Here is a 19,994-nt window from a genome sequence, read left to right as displayed (position 1 = left end):
GAAGCAGCATTGTAACATCGTTGTGTCTCCCAGACCCCAGTCGTCGCCAAACCCCTGGCCCCTGTCACAGTGACGAAGCCCAAGCCCAAAATGACATCACACGTTCGTGTACATCAAGCGAACCACAGTCTGTAAGACCGTGTCGCCAAAATCAAGAAATGCTATGATGTAGTTTCGAGACAGGTCAGGTAGTCAGCCGATCAGCACTGCCACAGGGGTGGTAGAAGAAGGTATATGAGGGTGGTGCGCGCGCCACCTCCCGCATCTGCGAGCCTTCCCAAGTGTACAGCCACTACTCCTCGATACACACCACTATACACAGGCCTTGATCCGGTTACTCTATACCTCTCAGCAACGCCACCATCACCAATCTTTCAGACCGAACACCCACAAAATGCCACTCGACTCCCACCAGAACGAAGGCGCTACCGGCGCAGCCAAATACGTCACCTCTACGGTCGGCAACACCGTCGGAGGTCTCTCTCGCACAGTCGGCGGTGTAGTTGGCGCCGCTGGTCGCGGTCTGGGCCAAACGGTCAATGGCGCAACGGGCTGGGCAGGGAAGCCGGTGGGCGATGGACTAGCGAATGCAACCAGTGGAATCGAGGACGCGACGAATAAGGTTGCCAAGGGGGTGGAGGATGCTGGGCAGTGGAATTCGGGGCGGAAATGGTGAAGTACTGGTTCGGTGGATGGTGCGCGGGAAGGATGAGAGGGAGTTGATGGTAGGAAAGTGTTGAGGCCAAAGAGGAATGACAGGCGACGGCCGGGGAAGTAACGACTTTACGATATACTGACCAGACGAACGTAGTGGCATGAGCACTGTGCGCAACGTTCCTGCCAACGATGATCCCAGACAGATGATGAGGCAGGAGTCGATGGGCGTCGTGCTTGCCTACTACGGCTCATTCATGTGTTGCTCCTGTTCCAGCAAGTCGTGATGTTCCAGTTGCAGCACCAGCAATTGAATGTTGTTCCAGTTCCAGCCGGTCAATTACCTATTTTTCTCTTCGCCTTCATACATTAGTCTCTCCGCCTCGTCAGGTCAATCTTCCCATCTAGTCGCATCCCCACCTGTTCAGATCGTGCTACCCGTCTCCTCGTCCCGTCAGATCAGCCTGTGCCCGCCGCCTCGTCAGACCAGTCGCCACGTCTAGTGGAGTCAGTCTCTCCCGCTACATTAAAAGTTGATGACTTTCATAGTACGATCTCGTCGCTTCTCGGGGTCAACCTTCTTGGTACGTTGCTGCCCATTCGTGATCATCTGCTCCCCTTCAATTGTAATTGCGAGATATCAGCGCTTGTTGTCTTTCCCAACACCAGCTCACTAACAACCTTACCGGTCCCTAGGCTCAGACTGATGCCCCACGGACCATGCCCGCTTGCTATGAACACGCCTCCTGAATCCACCTTCTTGATCTCACTCCCAAGCAGCTTCTCATCCAGCCTACCGATGAGTGGAACACCCGTCTGGCTGACGGGCCGAAAGCACAGTCCTTGACGGACGATGTCTAAATCATCTTCGTTCAGACCACTGTTTCGAGCATCACTGTTTTCGAGCGCTACTTTGCCACAGAGTTGGACCAGGCACTTGCGTAGCTCATCCACATCTGCCGTACCCCTGCTCTGTCTGAGAGCCTCCACGTCTTCTGCTTTCTTTGGAAGAGACAAGTGTGGATGATTCAGGCCGCCGATCCAGATTTCTGGTCGAGAGTCGGGACCTAAGCGAGCGAATGCTTCGGGTGCATAAGAGTATCGGTGACCACGAAATGTGGGTGGCATGGGACTACAGTAGATGGCGTAGCCCATACTGTGGTTCTCATTTCGACTCGGATCCGTAGCTGAGGCGTCCAGCGAAAATGGCGTGGTGTAACGAGGCGAACGAGCGAGGAGACTCGTGCCAGCTAGTGGAGAAATGGGTATGCGCAGCTTCGACGAGGGGAAGAGGGTCTTGAAGACGGCTGGCGTCCAAGCTCCAGCTGTCATGATCAAGGTATTGCACGGCAGAACATCTTCGTTGGTCGTTCTCCGGTCCTCGTTGTAGAACGAACAGGACAAGCCACTGATGTTGTTCGTCTTGGGATCAGTCTCGATACCTAGTGGCGTCGTGCTGAGATGGAATTCGACGCTGCGTGCCTTGCACTTTTCGATGAGGAACTCACACAGCAAGCGAGGCTCGATCAGTGCTGTTGTATCGGGTTCTGCCATTGTTTCCACAGTACCAGACGGCTGTGGCGTGAAGCATGTCGCGATCCGTCTGGATTCAGCATCTCTGTCGCATCTATCGCATTCTGTTCCCGTGCAGAGTCCTCCCTTGCGTTTGCTGGCGCAACCCCAGCTCGCGACGTCCCTGAGGTCACCCAGTCCTCCCCACGCGACTGCTTCGCTGCACTGCCCACGCCTCGCTCGTCAATGCTCAATGAGTACGTTCTCGTGCCCACGTAGCCCCACTTCCTGAAGCCATCATGCTCATCCGCCAGTCTTCTGTGCAGAGCAAATGAGAGTCCGCCCAGCGATGCTGACGCCGGTGAGAACCAATCCTTCGCCAGGAAGCCGCCCGCATGGCCCGATGCAGAGAGGAGTAGTGAGTGGGATGAGTCAACGACGTGTATTGAAGGGTTCGAGCCTTCTACTGGTGGTCTTTCCTCGGAAAGATAGTAGGCGGTGGCGAGACCTATGATTCCGCCACCGATGATCACGGTGGCCATGCTTCTAAGTGGATGGTCGAGCTGATAGTGAGGCGGTCATGGTCCGCACACCATGCGAGGCGTGGTTGCCTGGTCGTGGTCCTCGCCTTGTCCACGTTGTCCTTCTGCAGTGAGTAGCGCAATGACTTGGAGCTCGCGCCTTCCAAAGCAACTGAATAGCTTCTTTTGCTGCATGTATGAAGCTAGGATGTGTTCATTATATGCCCTGAAGTTCAACTTCCGCTTGATATTTGCGGGCTTCTCCATCGGCAAGTCAAAACTGACTTCGCCGCCTTTCGATTTGCTCGAGAGACTTTGCATACGCTCTGGTGTCTGTGACTGCAGTGATTGGCAAATTCGTCTCATCTGAGGTTCTCAGGCTCTTGTCTGACTGATCAAGCGAGACTCGACTTGGTCAAAGATACAGGCATGGCAACGATCGTGGTAACAGGCGCTTCGAAAGGTCTTGGTCTCGCCATCACGAAATATCTACTCAACGACAACGAGAAGAATCAATTGATAGTCTGCTGCAACACGGATGACAAGCCTTTGAAAGCACTGGCCAGCGAGGACAACAATAATGGCCGAGTATTGATCATCAAGGGCGACACTGCCGATGGCAACTTTGCCAAGACTGTATTCTCACAGTCGTTAGTCCACTTCGAGATCGATCGCATCGATGCGCTGGTGCTGAATCATGGTGTCATTGGTGATGGTCAACGGCTGGCAGACAGTTCACAGGAGGAATGGGAGAAGTGTTTCAGGATCAACTTTTCTAGCTATGTGGGCATTGTATGTTACTTCAAGGTGGACTTCGTTATACATGCTAATCGATTTGTGTGACCAGATCCAACAGACCATACATTTTCTACGAGAGAGCCACGGCCGAATCATCATGACATCTTCCGGAGCGTCAGTCTCGGGAACGCCAGCTTGGGGTCCGTACAGTAAGTTCGCCTTCGTATACTTGTCCACTGCCAGGCAGCTGAAGCATTATCAGGCGCGTCGAAAGCGGCAGTCAACAACCTGGCCATGACCCTTGCGAACGAAGAGAAGATGGTCACCACAGTCTCTCTTCGACCGGGCATGGTTGACACTGCGATGCAAGGGCTGATCAGGGGAGAGGTCTCGGCGAATATGGACAAGGAGGACGCGCAGAAATTCATGGACGTGCATAAAAATGGAAAGCTGCTTCCGCCAGAGAAGCCTGGCAACGTCATGGCGAGACTCGCTCTTTCCGCAGACAAGGAGTTGTCAGGCAAGTTCTTGACCTGGAGTGACGCGGAACTCGTCAAGTATCAGGACAAGTGAGATCTACCAGGTTGCGACTAAATGTACTGGGCGTTTTCCTACAGCACCCTCCCTGGCCAGGAAATTCGCGAGGTATCAATACTTCACACTGACGCTCGAGTGAGGCTCATCTCAAGCCCGCCAATCTGATCAGCGTATTAGTGCTAGGCCCTCGGCGCCCTCCCTGGCCGAAAATTCATGATGAGGCAGCAATTGTAGCACGAGAATGGAGGTAGTCGACTCGGAGAGAGCGCCAGTTCTTAGAGCACAGCTCGCCTGAGCAGCCACATTCAGTGAGTGTACTAGGTGTCCAGGCTGTGAACACGCGTACTGGGCGTTACTCTGTGCGCTACTCATCATAGATTAGTCGGTCTGGGAGGGCGCTCAAGGTCTCTCGGGTTGTAGCTCCTCAAGTCGTCAACTTTGAGATGAGCCTCACTTGAGCGTCAAAGCACCAAGAGCGTTGTAATCACAAACCCTGGCCAGGAAGGACGCTGTAGAAACCTGACAATCGCGACTCACTGGCATGTGGCAGGGTTGGAGAGAAGGCCTGGCCCTTGCTCCCATAGCTTAGTGTCCGACATTCAACGAGCTTCTTCCGGAGCTGAACGGTCGAGACTTTCTTGGGACGTACTACAGTTCTGACACCACCTGGAAGTGGAACGTACCTGCCTAATTTCAGACGATTAGCGAACGAAGCCAGTGATACTGCGAATGTGGCAGGAACCATGACGTGATCAGGCGAAAGATGAAAATTGAATACACAAATTCTAAGCATTAGGTTGAGCCTTCATACTTAGCATGGAATGTAGTGATAGGCTTCATCAGAGAAGGTTGAGTTGCATGAAGATAGTCTGACGTACTAGTATCATTGACGGTGGCTGCAGAGTAAGAATCTACTGCGGCGCAGAGCAGAAAGGACGGACCTGGACGGATGTCAGCAGTGCTCGACCACGTCAACATGAGTATGCTCGGATTTAGCATCATATCAGGTAATCGAACCAGTTTCAAATCCACATTGTTGAGACTCGGAATTTGATAGTACTTTGAAATTGTTGCTCATCATGGTGGAAGAGGTGGTTCCGAGACGGAGGCCAAGGATGCTTACATTATGTTGATTGATCGTTATGAGCTCCTCGCAGCTGGTCGACCTAACTTCGTCTGGTCAGCAGAGATTCCCTCAAGAGTGTTTGAAGGCACAATAATGTGGTAGGAATGCTCATTCAGTAAGTCCGAGTTTGGGTTGGACAGGTAATCACCACAGTAATTGGGTTGTAGTATGATAGGGGCGACACGAATGTTCATCATCTGAGCAGGAGGGACAGGATGGAAAGAAGCAGCATACCTTGACAGTGATTTGTACCTGGGCACAGTGGTCGGCCAGCTGTTTCGGAGCTCATTTCAACAAGTCGTCAAGTACGGTCGATGCTCCCTTCCGAGCGCACGGAGGCTGCGGTCAATGAGGGCATCGTTGGCAGTAGCGACGTACAGGACGGCAACTGCGCCGTTGTGTAAGCTATGGTGGAAAGTGCAACCTCGAAATGATGAGGATGAATGTTGACGGGTGAAGTTGCCAGTGAAGATGGAATTTCTCAAAGCAAAAAATCCATAGGTCGATATCCACATGACTATCACGTGACAGCGTCGAATCTGTGACCGAGGCCGCGATGCTATAATAAACACACCTCTGCTCTCTAGGCTCAGTTGCCTCTTTCTCGGACACCACACGCGCAGCCCGCCTCGTCGAACCACTGTATCACTGCACCGATTCCAGAGTCGCAACCATGTCCGACAAGGAGTTCGGAGGCGCCAACGAGGATCTCTCGCTCCCCAAGGCGACCGTCCAAAAGATCATCACCGAAGTCCTCGCCCAGCTCTCTCCACCCTCCGCCAATACAAAGTCACCCAGTGATCAAGACAAAGAATCCCATCAGACCATGACCAAGCCTGCGCGCGAGTTACTCATCACATGCGCCCTCGAGTTCCTGCGAATGCTGTCCAGCGAAGCCAACGAAATCTCCGAGCAAGAATCGAAGAAGACTATCTCGATGGAGCACATCGAGAAGGCGCTTACGGAACTAGGCTTCAATGAGTACATCCCGGGCTGCAGGGAGGTCGTAGAGGAGTGGAAGGAGACACAGAAGAAGCGGGTGGATCGCGGCGAGAAGATGAAGGCGTTTGGCGGCGCGAAGGATCTTGGGGAGGAGGAGTTGTTGAGGATGCAGCAGGAGCTATTAGGCCAGGCAGGGAGGGCTTGAGGGAAGCGAATGCCAAGGAAAGAAACCACAGGAGCAGTCCATGCAGTCACATAGTCTGGACCAGCTGCGGTCTCGCTGACATCTGGCACTGCAAGACTGGCAAGACTCATGATGAAGACCCAGGAGCGATCACTGGTCCGAATGGAAGAGCAGGGCGGGCATTGAGCTGTTCCACGCCACCCATGAGTGCCAGCCCTACCAGGCTCGAAGCACGGGTGCCGCCGAACCCAGATTGAAGCAATATCACTGTGGAAACCGCATCGCATCGCACCACGACTCGACGCAACGGGGATGCGTTCTAGCTGCATGTACCCTCGACCCCGGAATCCGACCAGACACGACTCTCGGCAGGTACATTGGCGACTTACTCGCAGGTCACGTACGGGGTCGCCCGAAATTGAAGTACCAATGAACGCGACTAGCCTTCACTTCGAAGCAAGCGCGAACAGGATGGCCTTCTCCACGTTCAGAGAAACTGGAGGGTGCGGTCCCAGTCGACAAGTATGCCGGACGCGAAAGCCACGTTAACGGCGACCGGATCTCGGGAGAGCAGAAGGCAACCTCTCACGAAATTATGACTCTAACGCATCGTATGTACATTATGACTATGATTGTCCCTAGATGGACATGCGGTCCCCTATACATCGAGACCGAGGCCGCAACCACAATTGTCGATGTCGAAATCACGAAGCAGTCCGAAACCCTCTGCGCCGCCTCGTCGCTTTCTCCTCTCTGGCCGCCATGCCCAACATCTCCCTCTCATAGACCTGCATCTTCGACGGCTTGCCCACTCGGCTCTCGATACCGCGAGCTACCAGCGAAGCATCTTCGCCATCCTCCAGCACAATAACCTCCCATTCTGCAACAGTAGCGCCGTCTCCACTCATGTTTGCCGCTGTGTAGCTGGAGTTATACAAACTTCCCCAGATCGTCAATGTGGCATATTCCGCAGTCAGAATCTCTGGGCCTAATCCCACAGGAACGAGATCGGCGGTATTGTTGCCCATGAAATCCACAAACGTAGTATTCGACATCGGCGCCGTGATTGCCGCACTATCAATTTCGGAGAACGGAATCGAGATATTGACGTGGCCGCTTGCTATGACCGTGCCAGAGGACGAAGTATCGTTGGACATGGCAACGGAAAAGTTGTAGCTGGCGCCTGAGCCCAGTCAAAGCGGATGCCAAGAACTTGTTTTCCTTGATCTGCTTCTGGGATCCTCACTGTGAGCGAAGCGGTCTTGTTGGCGTACGTGGCTGCCACGTCGTGCTAGTGGCGCCATCAACAGCAGCCTCAGGGAATTGGCCAGGTGCGAAGTCCGTAGAGGCATTGATGGGCCGCTGGCATTGCAGAACATTGCCAGGCGTGGTTTGGTTGAGGTGATATTGTCGATTTGGGATGACAACAGCTGTGCCATTGGCAGGCAGGGAGTACGTTGTGGTGTTAGTCGAACCAGGCGCGCGACGACAACGGGAATTGCGGCTTCGGTGTAGGTGCTGTTGGGAGCTGTTCCAGAGGCATTGACGATATTGGAGGGACGGCTGAGCGTGGTGTGCGTCTGGTTGGAGAAGGCACTGATTGGCCAGCCATGCCAATAGAACGTACGATAGCGCACCTGTGGGATCTGTGGCGGCAGGGAAGGGTTGACGTGTAGGGCCCAGCTCGTTGGCAGAAGGCGAAGGCCAAGATAGCCGAAGAGGACGACCTGGTTTGCACCACCATGACCTGTCAGAAAGGGGAAAGCAGGATGATATCCTGTCACGGAGTAGGCGTCGACGAGCTGCTCGGAGAACTGGAACCAAGGAGCACGCACGTATGGGTGATGCGAGTACAAGTCGTACGTATATGCGGAGCACCCTGATGGCGAGACCTGGTTTGCTACAATCGAAAAGATAGCGTATGTCATGGCCGGACCGTTCTGCGATTGCTTGGCGGCATAGTAGTCCAGATCAGACAAGCTCTGAGTGTCGGTGTAGTTATCTGTGTAGGAAGCAGGGTATGTGATCAGTACAACGTCGGCTTGCTTAACGTCGATGGATCCATTCATGCCGGTGTATTCCAGGATAATATCGGCTTCTTGATCCCGACTGATGAGCACGTTCTCTGCCTGCTCGATCCATGTTTCGTTGGGAGTTTCATTGAACAAGGAACGGAAGAAGTTGGTGTAAGTCAGTTGGTTCGCAATCAAAGCCATGGTAAAGCCGCCATTGTCAACGTTTGCCGCGAATTCGTCTGGATCTGTCATGTTAGTAAGGGAGTATTCCGACCCATTCTTCTCCAGTAGATCGGAGTACAGAACGGCCACAGAGTTTTGGATAGGAAAGTAATTCTCCCGGAAGAAATCTGTATCACCTGACACGATCCACTCATTCACCAACGCTTGAGCAATATCGCCATTGATATGATATTCGTAGTCCCAGCATGGACCCATGGCTGTGCAGTTCCCCGGTCTCGCAGATATCCACGGAAAGATGGCGGCGTCCGAAGAGAAAGTGGTCTCGTTCCTGGACGATTGATATGCTGTCTCGATGTTCTTCTGCGCCTGCTCGTAATGCTCCATACGATAGTTTGAGATGCCTCTGGCTGCATACGGAGAGCTAGCCACAAGCCCGGGCTGCATCCACGTCTCTGCATCCCAGAATATACCGCCAGCATAAGCGTCGGAGGCGAGCCTCCAACGGAAATCGAACAGCTATTCAGAGAGTCCGAAGCATTCGAAGCTGCCGTAACTGCGTTCTCCGACAAGGTGTTCTGGAGGAGATAGTATACGTTCGCAACCGCAAGGATTGCAGATTCCACAGCGTACGGGTCATCAGGCAAGGAGCCATTCGTGGGATCCGAGAAGTCGTCAACCGAATGCTCTGGCAGCACCTCCGCCCATTCTGAGACGTGGCTTGCCAAGGCGTCGGCGTAGCCCGTGTTGATGGCGGACAACACAGCATTCTTGGCCTCTGCTTGGGGATCTTGGAAGGCGTCCGACGACGCAATACCGACGTACTTGGTGACCGTGACTGGAACGCCCGCTCGTAAGCTCAGTTGCAGGCCTGCCGCGATCGAGGACTGATTTCCACCCACATATGGTCGATCTAGCTCCTCCTGTTTACTACTGTTTGTAGTCGAGATCATCTTTGCGAATACAGAGCCGGTCACGTTCATCAGACCGTCCGGATGAACTGAGCTGTAGACCATATCGTCGTCAATACCTTTGTCTCCTGGTTGTGTGCGAAGAGCACAATCTCCATTGAGTACATTGGCAACTGTGACATTCGCATCTTCGCTCGCACTTATGTTGAGCTGGACAAATGCTTTGTTGATCTCCAGTTTGTGCGCAAACATCTCGTAGCTGATGTTGAAGGAAGGGGAATCAGGCGGGCTCCACGTGAAAGCCCAGCTTAGCAAGCCACGTTTCATATCTAGAGACGAAGTAAAGTCTTGGATTTGGGAAGCATTCGTGGTTGCGTCAAGGTATGCGTCGTCGCCGAGATCGACAACAATACCCGACCAGTGTGGCACTCCAGAGATGACAGATTCCCATCCGTACTGAGACAGCCACGGGAAGTTGGTGCCATTGGTGTCTGGTTGACTGTCCCAGAAGCCGGCTATGGTTGCGAAGGACTGACGGCGATCAGTCAGAGGCCAGCCGGCTACATTGTCTCCATCGACAGGTTCGTCGACCTCGAAGAAAGGACCCAGTGAGGCAACGTTGATGCCTATGTACCCATTCGCTATGCTTGCTCTCGCTTGGTAGTGCCCTTGGTCCAGCGTCGTAGTCGACAATTGCCAATTAGCATTGTTCCAGGTTGTCCCATCGAAGCGGGTGTCGTATACATCAGACACACCATTCTGCCGCCTTCCCAAGGTTTGCGCAGTACCATAGGTGACAAGACCCGACAGGGCGGTAGCGGAGAGCAAACTGGTCCAAAGCTTCGGTACCTGCATGATTTGGAGGCGCGGAACTTTGAGATTATGCGTTACTGAAGGTCGTGGTTCCGAGCATACGTCTAGCTGTTCATATTTTTGAAGTGACCATTGGTGCTCATCGAGGGCTGTAAAGGCACGCTGAGATCTTCTTAACAGACTCGGTGGCAATAGCTGGGCAGCCATCCGACTGTTCAGCGGGTGGTGTGCTTGCAAGGAAGAATCCGTTAGCGTGGTAGCCAGTGATGTCATGCCGCACCGAGGTTGGGAGCTACCCCAGATCTTGGGGCACCCAAACCCTGGAAAAGCATCGCGTGCAGGCTAAAAGACGCCGAAAAGGCAAAGCTCTTCGCTTAAGATCACGTAACTTCTCAAGTGCTGATGAAAATCGCAGGCCAAGCCGCGGTTGCGTTGACATTTTCAGGATGGACCATTGAATTGCTCATTCGTATCCGGATCCAGGTATTTGATGTCGGTCGAGCTCCTTCAGGCCTCGCCTTCGCTCTCCTCGTCCTCTTCCTCCTGCGCCGCCTCGTTGTCGCGCACAGCACTTGGTCGACCGCCGGTGGCTCGGTTCCGGTTACGGCCTGTATATCGATCTGAGGTGGTGAAAGCCTTCTCGCCGACGTAGTGCTTACCGTCCCACGCAGTCTGGCACAACGGACAGACCTGCGATCGCTGTGTTCGGAAGAAGTTCTGTATGCAAATATCGTGGAGTCTGAATGGACACTCCCGGCGTGCGCAGCGTTGGCCCTGCTGTTGTTAGCGGATCAGTCTGGACGAAAATGGAACTTACCGTCGTGATGATCTCTTTGCAGGCATGACAAGACTTGATCTTTCTTCGACTTGCGGCCTCCTCTTCGTCCATGTCCTCCTCATCGACATCGTTATATGTCTCCGCGAGCCAGCCTTTCAATTCCATAAGTGCTCTGGGAGAAAGGGCATAGAAGCCTGCGTCGCTTTTCTCGAGCCAGCCTTCAAGCTCCAGATTCCTGACCAGATCCTCAACCTCGTTTCCCGTTAATTTCTTCTGGACAGGTTGTGCGCCTTGACCCTCAGGCTGGACCTGTGTTTCACGGCGGTTGATTTGCTCGAAAGCTGCACAACCTCTATGCTGCTGATGCACATTGCTTCCGTCCTGCCGCGATTATTGCTGTTGAACATAGTATCCAGCATCTTCTTGACGAAGTTGATCTCATCTGCGGAATACGTGGTGGCCAGCTGTGTCATGGGGTCGCTAGCGACGTTTACAAGAGCGTACACCCGATTGCGAGAGGTCTGGTGCAATGTGCTTCTTATCTCGAGATCCAGAGGTGAAAGCGCTCTGTTTGCCAGCGTGATATACGATTCGAGGTCTTCTTGATTGATGCTGTCGATAGGCACTTCCTGGCCACTGTGAGCTGAAGATATCGCGGCAATCAGCGTCTGCGCACTGCCCCATGTGAAGGTGTTCCGGCCCAGAATTGCTTGGACGAATGCTCTGTTCTTGTCTCCATACCCAGGCACGAGGAAGTCGGCCATCTGGACTTCACGGATGTTGCGACTTGTAAGCTCAGTAGCCGTTTGACGCTGTACAGAATGTTTTGCGGGTCTGCGGCTGTCACGGGGCCTGCTCCTGCACCAGTAGACGCGTCTCCAAACGCGTTGGTGGCGATGTAAATAGGCTGGCTAAGGCTCGATGTACATTGTGCTGCAGTGGAAGTCTTCGCAAACTTTGGTTATGAGGGCAACACGTATGCTGTTGGGAGTGCTGTAAGATTGCAGTGAGACAACAGTAGATGCGGTGTTGTATGAGCTGAGATTCATGTAGAAAGTGATAATGCTACTCTTGTGCCTGAACCAAAAGTTTTAGGTTGCCCGCCTGCCTGGCCGGCATTGGAGATCATTATCGTGGGGTAATTGCCCATATCCACAGCAAAATCGAATCGCAGACTCGGAGCTGCAAGATTCGCGTGACCCAGTCCTATCTGTCACCACAGTCAAGTACAGATCAGGATATCGTGCAGTCGCAGTGGGTCTACGAGTCTGCTCTCGAGTCCTGAGCTTCTTTGAGGTACAACAGTGGAAGACACCTCCAAATCAGCAGTCCGGGCAATTGTCACCATGATTGCACCTGCATTGCACCTCGTCACCTCTCACCTCGCAGCTGGCAGTAGCGAGACGCCCCTCACAGCTCACGAGGCAGTCTCTGGAGTCCTAGGATCAATATCACTTTGCTGCTGGATCTTCCTGCTCCTCCCACAGCTCATCGAGAACTACCGCAATGGCTCTGCCGAAGCTGTGTCCCTGGCGTTCATTCTCGTGTGGTTCCTGGGCGATATCTGCAACCTCGCTGGCGCACTGTGGGCCGGGCTCGTCTCCGTGATCGTTGCAATTGGTGTCTACTTTTGCATAAGTGACGGTGTTCTCCTCAGTCAGTGCCTGTATTATGGCATCAGAAACAGGAGGAGGCAAGCAAAAATAATGCTGGCTAGAGAAAGAGGCGCGAGCGTGACTGGCGGGCAGAGTGCTGTCTTTGGTGACGCTGAAGCCGCTCGGGCTACAGAGACAGCTCCGTTGCTGAAAGATGCCAGGAAGCGGAGCGGCAGTTACACAGGCACTATCCCGGGCAGTGAAGAGCGGCGACGAAGCAGTCAAGCAAGTCAGGGAAGTGCAAGGCGAAGGAGTAGTGCCGCAGCGCAAGAAGCACGCAACGAGAGTCTGGCGAAGATACTCGAAGAGACTGATGAAACCGGCACAAGGCTGTGGGCGAAGACGTGCTCAGCGTGCTCGGGATCTGTGTTATTGGCGCAGCGGGCTGGGCGATTGCTTACGGAACAGGGACTTGGAAGCCTGCTCCACCGCCTGGCAAAGTGCACGCTGAGGAGCTCGCAACCGGCGCCCAAACCTTGGGCTATGCGAGTGCGGTGCTCTATCTAGGTGCCCGGCTCCCGCAGATCTACAAGAATTGGCAAGAGAAGAGCTGCGAAGGTAAGTCGCACTCAACACTGCAAAGCAATGGTCAGCTAACGTATCGCAGGTTTGTCGTTGTTGTTCTTCATCCTCTCACTTCTAGGAAACCTGACATACGGCGCCGGTATCATCTTCCACTCGACTCAAAGAGAGTATATCGTGAAGAATATTCCGTGGCTGATAGGAAGCCTGGGAACGATGTTCGAAGATGTCATCATATTCGCACAATTCCATATGTATCGACCAGGCAAGATAAATTCGGAGTCAGCCGTTGAATGAGAGCGCCAGAGGATGCGATCCAATTTACCGAGCCTGGACCAGCGAAAAGATCTCCGGCGAAGCTCCTGGCTAGCACCATTGGACTAGCTAGCGGCGTTGATACGCCTTTGTGTCCAGCTGCTAGGCTCATTCGCCAGCGATTTGGCTTGTCCTGTTTCAGACTCCCGGCATCCGTGACGGGCGTCAGGATCGGCCTCGTCCCAGCTGCGCCATTCTTGCCTCAGCGGTCTTACGAAGCCAACATCTCTCAAGATGAACATTGTTGTGGCGCTGTTCCAGGGCATGCGGCGTGGCCGTGTGGCACAGACGCAAGACTCGCCAGCTCGGGTACCAGTATCCAAGGTAAAGGACCGGCTGGGGCACGAGCAAGCGGATTTTCGAACCGAGCTTTGGATACTAGATGATAGGTATTTGGTAGCACTCCAATGCCGATATCTAGCGGCAGCAATGGACAATATATGGTGGATTGCTGGGAACCTACGTCTTGACCCTATCTAGGGGAAAGGCATTTAATGTCTCGATGTATATGGCGCTAGTCCTGTTCAATCAGTCCAGGCTCAAAGACACGTTCGCCATGCCTGTATACGGCGTCTGGAGTCTCATATAGAGCACGAATATCTCGCTGCTCCAGCGCTGCTTCATCAATCTCCTCACGCCGAAACCGAGTGTCAGAAAAGCTACGGACGCTGGCATCATCAAATCTTCGCCATATGCGCAGATCGAAATTGTATTCCGCATTTGTTGATCCTCGCGAAAGGTTCAGCTCGAGATCAGTTTCGCACTTCACGCACTTGAAGCTCTCAGAACTTGGTAGATGCTCTGTCATAGCGCCGATCATCTTGTCCTCGCCCTGTATTCCAGCCGGAGTCCACACAGGATGGGAGCCGCAGCGTGTATGCCGACACAAACTACCAGCAAATTGTGCATCCTGCCAGTAGCTCCCAGGGTGCCTGCACCGTGGTAGAGTCAATGTGAGATGGGTAGAGATGACCACTGAGCCATCGACGACACGGGATCGAGTGGTCTTGATACAGCCTGTTTGGCGATGCTCGAAGCCGTCTAGAAAAGATGGCGGCAGTCCGTAGGACGGACCACGCTTTTCTGCACGCAGCATTAATTCAATGATTGCAGGCGTGATGAGGACTCTGCTCGTCATGATCGGGATCATTGGAAATTGCAAGTGAAGTTCAGAGTCGTGACAGTAGAAGGACGGACAGCAGACACATTCTTGATCGGCATGCCGCCAGTTGTAGAGCAGCCCGCACTGAACACAGAGGAGATGGTTGGGATAGTCGGCGTCGAGCAACCGGAGGAACTTGACGCGTGTGTCTAAGTCACAGTCCTGTAGGGGAGGCAAGGTGCTGAGGAGGCTCCTGGTATGCCTCGAGACCTGTGCGAGGACCATTCGTTGTTCTGTTTCCAGCAGATCGATGATATGAAGAAAGATCTCATCTGGTAGGTTAGGAAAGGTCCGGCAGGATGTATGCTGCGCTAACAGCATTGTTGAAGACACCTGGGCAGAATTGTTGTTTGTTCTGGGTGAGAATAAGCATCAGATGGATGGACGAGAAGACTCACTTGCGGGTGACAATGAAAGCCAGGACCATAAGTCTTGCTGTAGCCAGAGCAAGGCAACCACTGCAGGGGCCAGCACCAGAGTGGGGCGTCCCCTCACAACCTGCACGCTAGGGACTCGGTAGACTTCACATTTTGGTGTCCACGGGTGCTTTGACTGATATTCACTACAGTACAAAAGCTCTTGGTTCAGTCTCACCAACTGTTCTCGAACTATATCTCGCAGACTCACCACGTATCCCTCCCGCCCGTTTGCTCTCATCACAAACCACCAGCCGTCGTCTCTGTACTATAATTTCTCCCTGCGTTCTCCGAGTCCCAGGCTCTTGACCCCCAATCACGACTGGGCGCAATTTCCATACCAACCATGTCTGAAGAGGCGGAACCCAGAGTTGCGGACGAGCACGAGAAGAAGGATGTCGGTGACGGCGCCGAAGTTGACGAAGTCGGTTCCTCCTCACCTGCCATGGGCGCAGCCAGAATCCCAGACTGACCCACTCTCCTAGGATGAGATCGCAGCCATGAAGCGGCGCGTTGCCGAGATGGAGTCTGAAGCCGCCAAATTACGAGAGATGCAAAAAGACCTTGAGCACGGTCCAGGAGAGGGCATGCGCGAGGACAGAGAAGACGTTGATGCTCGCAGTATCTTCGTCGGCAACGTCGACTACGGCGCCACACCAGAAGAGATTCAGTCACATTTCAACACCGGTCCCGGCACAATAAACCGCGTCACGATACTGCTGGACAAGTTCACCGGTCATCCCAAAGGGTACGTGCAAGAGAATGCTATGCCACGGCGCGAAAGGCGCTCACATCTCGCCATACTTCATCACTCTCGCGCCATAGGATATTGCTGACAGACGTCTAGCTTCTGCTACGTGGAGTTTTCTGACCCGAGTCTCGTGGCCGAAGCACTGGTGTTGAACGAATCGACGTTTAGAGGCCGGGTATTGAAGGTATGCCGGCCAGCGCGCATCCAGCATGAAGCCTGGGCTAATTGTCCTCTAGGTCGTCCCAAAGCGCACCAATCTGCCAGGTATGAGTCGTGGAGGCCGAGGCGGACGAGGCGGTCCGCCTCGAGGGCGCGGAGGAGGGTTCGGCGGTCCTCGTGGTGGCGGCGGCTTTGGTGCTCCCAGAGGAGCGCGCGGTTCATTCAGAGGTGGTGGTCGTGGTGCTCCGCGAGGATATTCACCTTATTGAGGACAGCGTCACTCGTGTCTGCTAGTGGGACAGGTTCCATCGACATAGGCAGCGACTTATCTGCGAGAAAGAGCTACTGGGCCCCGATCACTGCGATGGCTTGGAGATGCCGAGCGTCAGTCACAAACTGGTCGCGTGACGGTTATTCCAGAGCGAGAAACGGAAGTCTGGCAGTTGTAGACCAGGTGAGCGGAGGCCTCAGAAGTGGTCGAATAATGCATCAGGGCAAGCTTGAAGCTAAAGATTTGGCATTGAGAAGGCACAGGTCAGACGCCTACGACATTTGATGCTCTGTGTGAGCAGCGGAACCATGTGCTTTGCACAGTCGCAGAGATGCCAGTATCGGGCACCTGGAGGCACTACGAAGTACGCCGGCGTATTATCTGGGTGAGAGAATGATGTCAGCAAAATTCTATCGTATGGCTGGTAGCTAGAAATAGATTCACTATTTCCGCAGTGCGACAACGCGGGCGTGAACTTCCATATCTCTTCCAGAACGTACGGACAGTGTATTTCGAAGCAACGTTTTGTCGCAAAGAATTGATTTAGCATGATGCAATAAGCAGAAGTGGATGAGCAGCGAAGGGTCAGTTCAAGTTCAATCGCGGCAAGCCGCAGCCGAGGACTCTAGCGCCAATCGTTAGGAGGACTGCGCCTTCTTCCATCTCCAGCGACGGCACTACCAGTACTACTACACCTCTGAACCTCCATCGTTCCGGATACGCCCTCCAGGCCCCGACAATTGTGTGTTATTTCTATTGTCTATAGCGACGCGGCCTTGTCAAGCATCTGTTCCGAACCAGCAAACATCATCTGTTGCCTGTGCGCTGCAGTCGTCATCCGATCTGACGGAGCCTGCGACCTCTCTGCCCCGCGATGCCTGAGCAGGACCTTCCCTCGTGCGTACTATGTTCCCGGTACAACTCGATATGGTGTGATCGCTGACAGCAATAATAGTGAGCCAAATTTGAGAGTGACGAGTATGTATCTGTACCGCACACGCCGATCGAAATATACCTAACCACTCTTCGCAGTCATTGCCGCTGATGGCCTATATAAAAGAGATGTCTTTCGTGAGTAGCTCCCAACAACAGACAAGCCAAGATGCTGAACGGCAGCTACAGGTTTCCCAGACCCGTTTGCCGTGGTCACCATTGGAGGCCTGCAGACACGCACGACGTCCGTGATCAAGAAGACGCTGAATCCGTATTGGAATGAGGTCTTTGATATGTAGGTTGCAACCCATATGTGCGCACAGGACGTCGCTGACAATCGAACAGGAAAGCTGGTGAAGACAGCATACTTGCAATCCAGATCTTTGACCAGAAGAAATTCAAGAAGAAGGACCAGGGCTTTCTTGGAGTCATCAACATCCGCGTTGGCGATGTGTTGGATTTTGACGCTGGTGGCGATGGTAAACGAATCTCTCTGATATTAGCTTCTGCGTTTCCTGGTGCTAACTTGTTCTCAGAAATGCTTACCCGGGACCTGAAAAAGTCTACCGACAACCTCGTTGTACACGGAAAGCTGATCATTAACTTATCGACCAATCTCTCAACGCCGCCCACGAATCAGTCGGCACGTCCGCCGGCATCTCAGGGTGCCATGAACGGGGGTGCATTAGCGACTACCTCGAACAACTCCGCGCCTTCGAATCGCACTAGTCCTGCGCCTTCGCGGACAACGACGTCGACCTCAGGTCCACCCAACGACCGTGGCCCTGCTCCTGCCATCAATGCCGCAAGCTCTTCCTCAGCCAACGGCACTGGACGCTCGGGAGGATTTTCGTCGTTTGAGGATGCACAGGGTCGTCTGCCAGCGGGCTGGGAGCGACGAGAGGACAACCTGGGTCGCACATACTACGTTGATCACAACACACGCTCGACTACATGGACTCGACCCACGGCAGGCCTGAGTGAGGGCGAGCAGCGATCGCGCATAGAAGCCAACATGCAGCAGGAAAGGCAACGACACCAGAACCGTATGCTGCCCGAGGATCGTACTGGAGCCAACTCTCCGAATCTGCAGGAAGGCCGTGGTAGTTCTCCTTCACAAGCAAATGCATTGCAAATGATGGCAACTGGTGCCACAACGGCCGGCACAGGAGAGCTTCCAGCTGGCTGGGAGCAACGACATACACCCGAAGGAAGAGCGTATTTTGTTGACCACAATACTCGTACTACCACCTGGGTCGATCCCCGCCGGCAGCAGTACATAAGAATGTATGGCGGAAGCCAGGCGAACTCGACAACCATCCAGCAGCAGCCGGTCTCTCAGCTCGGACCTCTGCCCAGCGGATGGGAAATGCGCCTCACTAACACTGCAAGAGTGTATTTCGTCGATCATAACACGAAGACCACAACCTGGGATGACCCTCGTCTGCCTAGCTCGCTGGACCAGGGTGTGCCGCAGTACAAGCGTGACTTCCGCAGGAAGCTGATCTACTTCCGATCACAACCAGCACTGCGGATCTTGTCAGGTCAATGTCATGTCAAGGTCCGACGCGGCAATATTTTCGAGGACTCGTATGCAGAGATCATGCGCCAGAGCGCTACAGATCTGAAGAAACGGCTCATGATCAAGTTCGACGGTGAGGATGGTCTGGACTACGGCGGATTGTCTCGGTAAGTTGAGCATCTCGTCTCAATGGCGCAAATACTGACATCGACAGCGAATTCTTCTTCTTGCTATCTCACGAGATGTTCAACCCGTTCTACTGCTTATTCGAGTACTCCGCCCACGACAACTATACTCTCCAGATCAATCCACATTCTGGCATCAACCCCGAGCATCTGAACTACTTCAAGTTTATTGGGCGAGTGTCGGTCTCGCCATTTTCCACCGTCGATTCCTGGACTCGTTCTTTATTGGTGCATTCTACAAGATGATGCTGAGGAAGAAGGTTGCGATCAATGACATGGAGGGTGTGGATGAAGAGTACCACAAGAACTTGACATGGACACTCGAAAACGACATCACTGATATTCTGGATCAAACCTTCTCGGTGGAAGATGAGCAATTCGGCGAAACAAAGACAATAGACCTCAAACCTGGCGGACGTGACATCCCTGTCACGAATGAGAACAAGCGGGAATACGTCGAGTATGTTGTTCTGAGCCACTTACTTGCTGACGCAGTCTACTAACCATTTTTCCCAACAGACTAGTTACGCAATGGAAAATCCAAACCCGAGTCGAGGAGCAATTCAACGCGTTCATCACCGGCTTCAATGAGCTCATCCCTGCCGACCTGGTCAATGTCTTCGACGAGCGTGAGCTCGAGCTCCTGATCGGTGGCATCGCTGACATCGACGTCGATGACTGGAAGAAGCACACCGATTATCGCGGCTACCAGGAGGGCGATGAGGTCATCCAGAACTTCTGGAAGATCATCCGCACCTGGGATGCGGAGCAGAAGTCGAGATTGTTGCAGTTTGCGACGGGAACGAGCAGGATTCCCGTCAACGGTTTCAAGGATTTGCAGGGAAGTGACGGGCCCAGGCGCTTCACGATTGAGAAGGCTGGCGAAATCAATGCGCTGCCGAAGAGTCACACTTGGTATGTTGTGAATTCTTATCATTATTATAGATACTAATTCGGTCACAGTTTCAATCGTCTGGATCTCCCGCCATACAAGAGCCATGATGTGCTGCAGAGCAAGCTAAGTACAGCCGTGGAGGAGACATTGGGCTTTGGACAGGAGTAGTCGTTGTACAGAAAACGACTTTCTTGTCGAGGGAGTCCAGGTAGGCAATCAAACAAGCAGGCAAGCAAACTCGTTACCATAATCATTCATCGTCATGACCAACGAGCCACCTTTTTGTACATACATGGG

The 19,994-nt window shown here is 53.5% G+C and overlaps 8 protein-coding genes across 8 annotated transcripts; 5 read left to right on the top strand and 3 right to left on the bottom strand.

Annotated features, from left to right (window-relative positions):
* Positions 1 to 1,180: 1,180 nt before the first annotated feature.
* Positions 1,181 to 2,708, bottom strand: AB675_6532 (putative oxido C1F5.03c; the record flags this gene model as incomplete). The annotated part of the gene is made up of 3 exons (XM_018146832.1): positions 1,181 to 1,272; positions 1,341 to 2,157; positions 2,223 to 2,708. 3 exons carry the CDS (start codon positions 2,706 to 2,708, stop codon positions 1,181 to 1,183), a joined length of 1,395 nt encoding a protein of 464 aa, XP_018004159.1.
* A 408-nt stretch (positions 2,709 to 3,116) lies between these two features.
* On the top strand, positions 3,117 to 3,998 carry AB675_6531 (putative oxido; the record flags this gene model as incomplete). The annotated part of the gene is made up of 3 exons (XM_018146831.1): positions 3,117 to 3,479; positions 3,535 to 3,634; positions 3,688 to 3,998. The coding sequence occupies 3 exons, from the start codon at positions 3,117 to 3,119 to the stop codon at positions 3,996 to 3,998; spliced, it is 774 nt and encodes a 257-aa protein (XP_018003969.1).
* Positions 3,999 to 5,761: 1,763 nt separating this feature from the next.
* On the top strand, positions 5,762 to 6,235 carry AB675_6530 (Negative cofactor 2 complex subunit beta; the record flags this gene model as incomplete). Its single annotated transcript, XM_018146830.1, has 1 exon — positions 5,762 to 6,235. One exon carries the CDS (start codon positions 5,762 to 5,764, stop codon positions 6,233 to 6,235), a length of 474 nt encoding a protein of 157 aa, XP_018003878.1.
* Positions 6,236 to 6,918: 683 nt separating this feature from the next.
* AB675_6529 (Acid trehalase) lies at positions 6,919 to 10,175 on the bottom strand (the record flags this gene model as incomplete). Its single annotated transcript, XM_018146828.1, has 3 exons — positions 6,919 to 7,397; positions 7,461 to 8,928; positions 9,006 to 10,175. 3 exons carry the CDS (start codon positions 10,173 to 10,175, stop codon positions 6,919 to 6,921), a joined length of 3,117 nt encoding a protein of 1,038 aa, XP_018003738.1.
* A 465-nt stretch (positions 10,176 to 10,640) lies between these two features.
* Positions 10,641 to 11,675, bottom strand: AB675_6528 (Non-structural maintenance of chromosomes element-like protein; the record flags this gene model as incomplete). Its single annotated transcript, XM_018146827.1, has 3 exons — positions 10,641 to 10,907; positions 10,951 to 11,184; positions 11,232 to 11,675. The coding sequence occupies 3 exons, from the start codon at positions 11,673 to 11,675 to the stop codon at positions 10,641 to 10,643; spliced, it is 945 nt and encodes a 314-aa protein (XP_018003855.1).
* A 582-nt stretch (positions 11,676 to 12,257) lies between these two features.
* On the top strand, positions 12,258 to 13,385 carry AB675_6527 (putative vacuolar amino acid transporter YPQ3; the record flags this gene model as incomplete). Its single annotated transcript, XM_018146826.1, has 4 exons — positions 12,258 to 12,567; positions 12,728 to 12,852; positions 12,896 to 13,124; positions 13,174 to 13,385. 4 exons carry the CDS (start codon positions 12,258 to 12,260, stop codon positions 13,383 to 13,385), a joined length of 876 nt encoding a protein of 291 aa, XP_018004014.1.
* Positions 13,386 to 15,327: 1,942 nt separating this feature from the next.
* Positions 15,328 to 16,160, top strand: AB675_6526 (Polyadenylate-binding protein 2; the record flags this gene model as incomplete). The annotated part of the gene is made up of 4 exons (XM_018146825.1): positions 15,328 to 15,405; positions 15,467 to 15,729; positions 15,829 to 15,916; positions 15,969 to 16,160. The coding sequence occupies 4 exons, from the start codon at positions 15,328 to 15,330 to the stop codon at positions 16,158 to 16,160; spliced, it is 621 nt and encodes a 206-aa protein (XP_018003695.1).
* Positions 16,161 to 17,036: 876 nt separating this feature from the next.
* AB675_6525 (putative E3 ubiquitin-protein ligase hulA) lies at positions 17,037 to 19,865 on the top strand (the record flags this gene model as incomplete). The annotated part of the gene is made up of 10 exons (XM_018146824.1): positions 17,037 to 17,059; positions 17,118 to 17,140; positions 17,195 to 17,233; positions 17,285 to 17,390; positions 17,441 to 17,574; positions 17,632 to 18,784; positions 18,832 to 18,985; positions 19,045 to 19,262; positions 19,322 to 19,717; positions 19,766 to 19,865. The coding sequence occupies 10 exons, from the start codon at positions 17,037 to 17,039 to the stop codon at positions 19,863 to 19,865; spliced, it is 2,346 nt and encodes a 781-aa protein (XP_018004082.1).
* Positions 19,866 to 19,994: the final 129 nt, after the last annotated feature.

Source organism: Cyphellophora attinorum (assembly GCF_001299255.1).
Source record: "Cyphellophora attinorum strain CBS 131958 chromosome Unknown Contig4, whole genome shotgun sequence".
Taxonomy (NCBI): Eukaryota; Fungi; Ascomycota; class Eurotiomycetes; order Chaetothyriales; family Cyphellophoraceae; genus Cyphellophora; species Cyphellophora attinorum.
The sequence above is the reverse complement of the archived record's forward strand: the minus strand, read 5'-3'. Positions and strand labels throughout refer to the sequence as shown.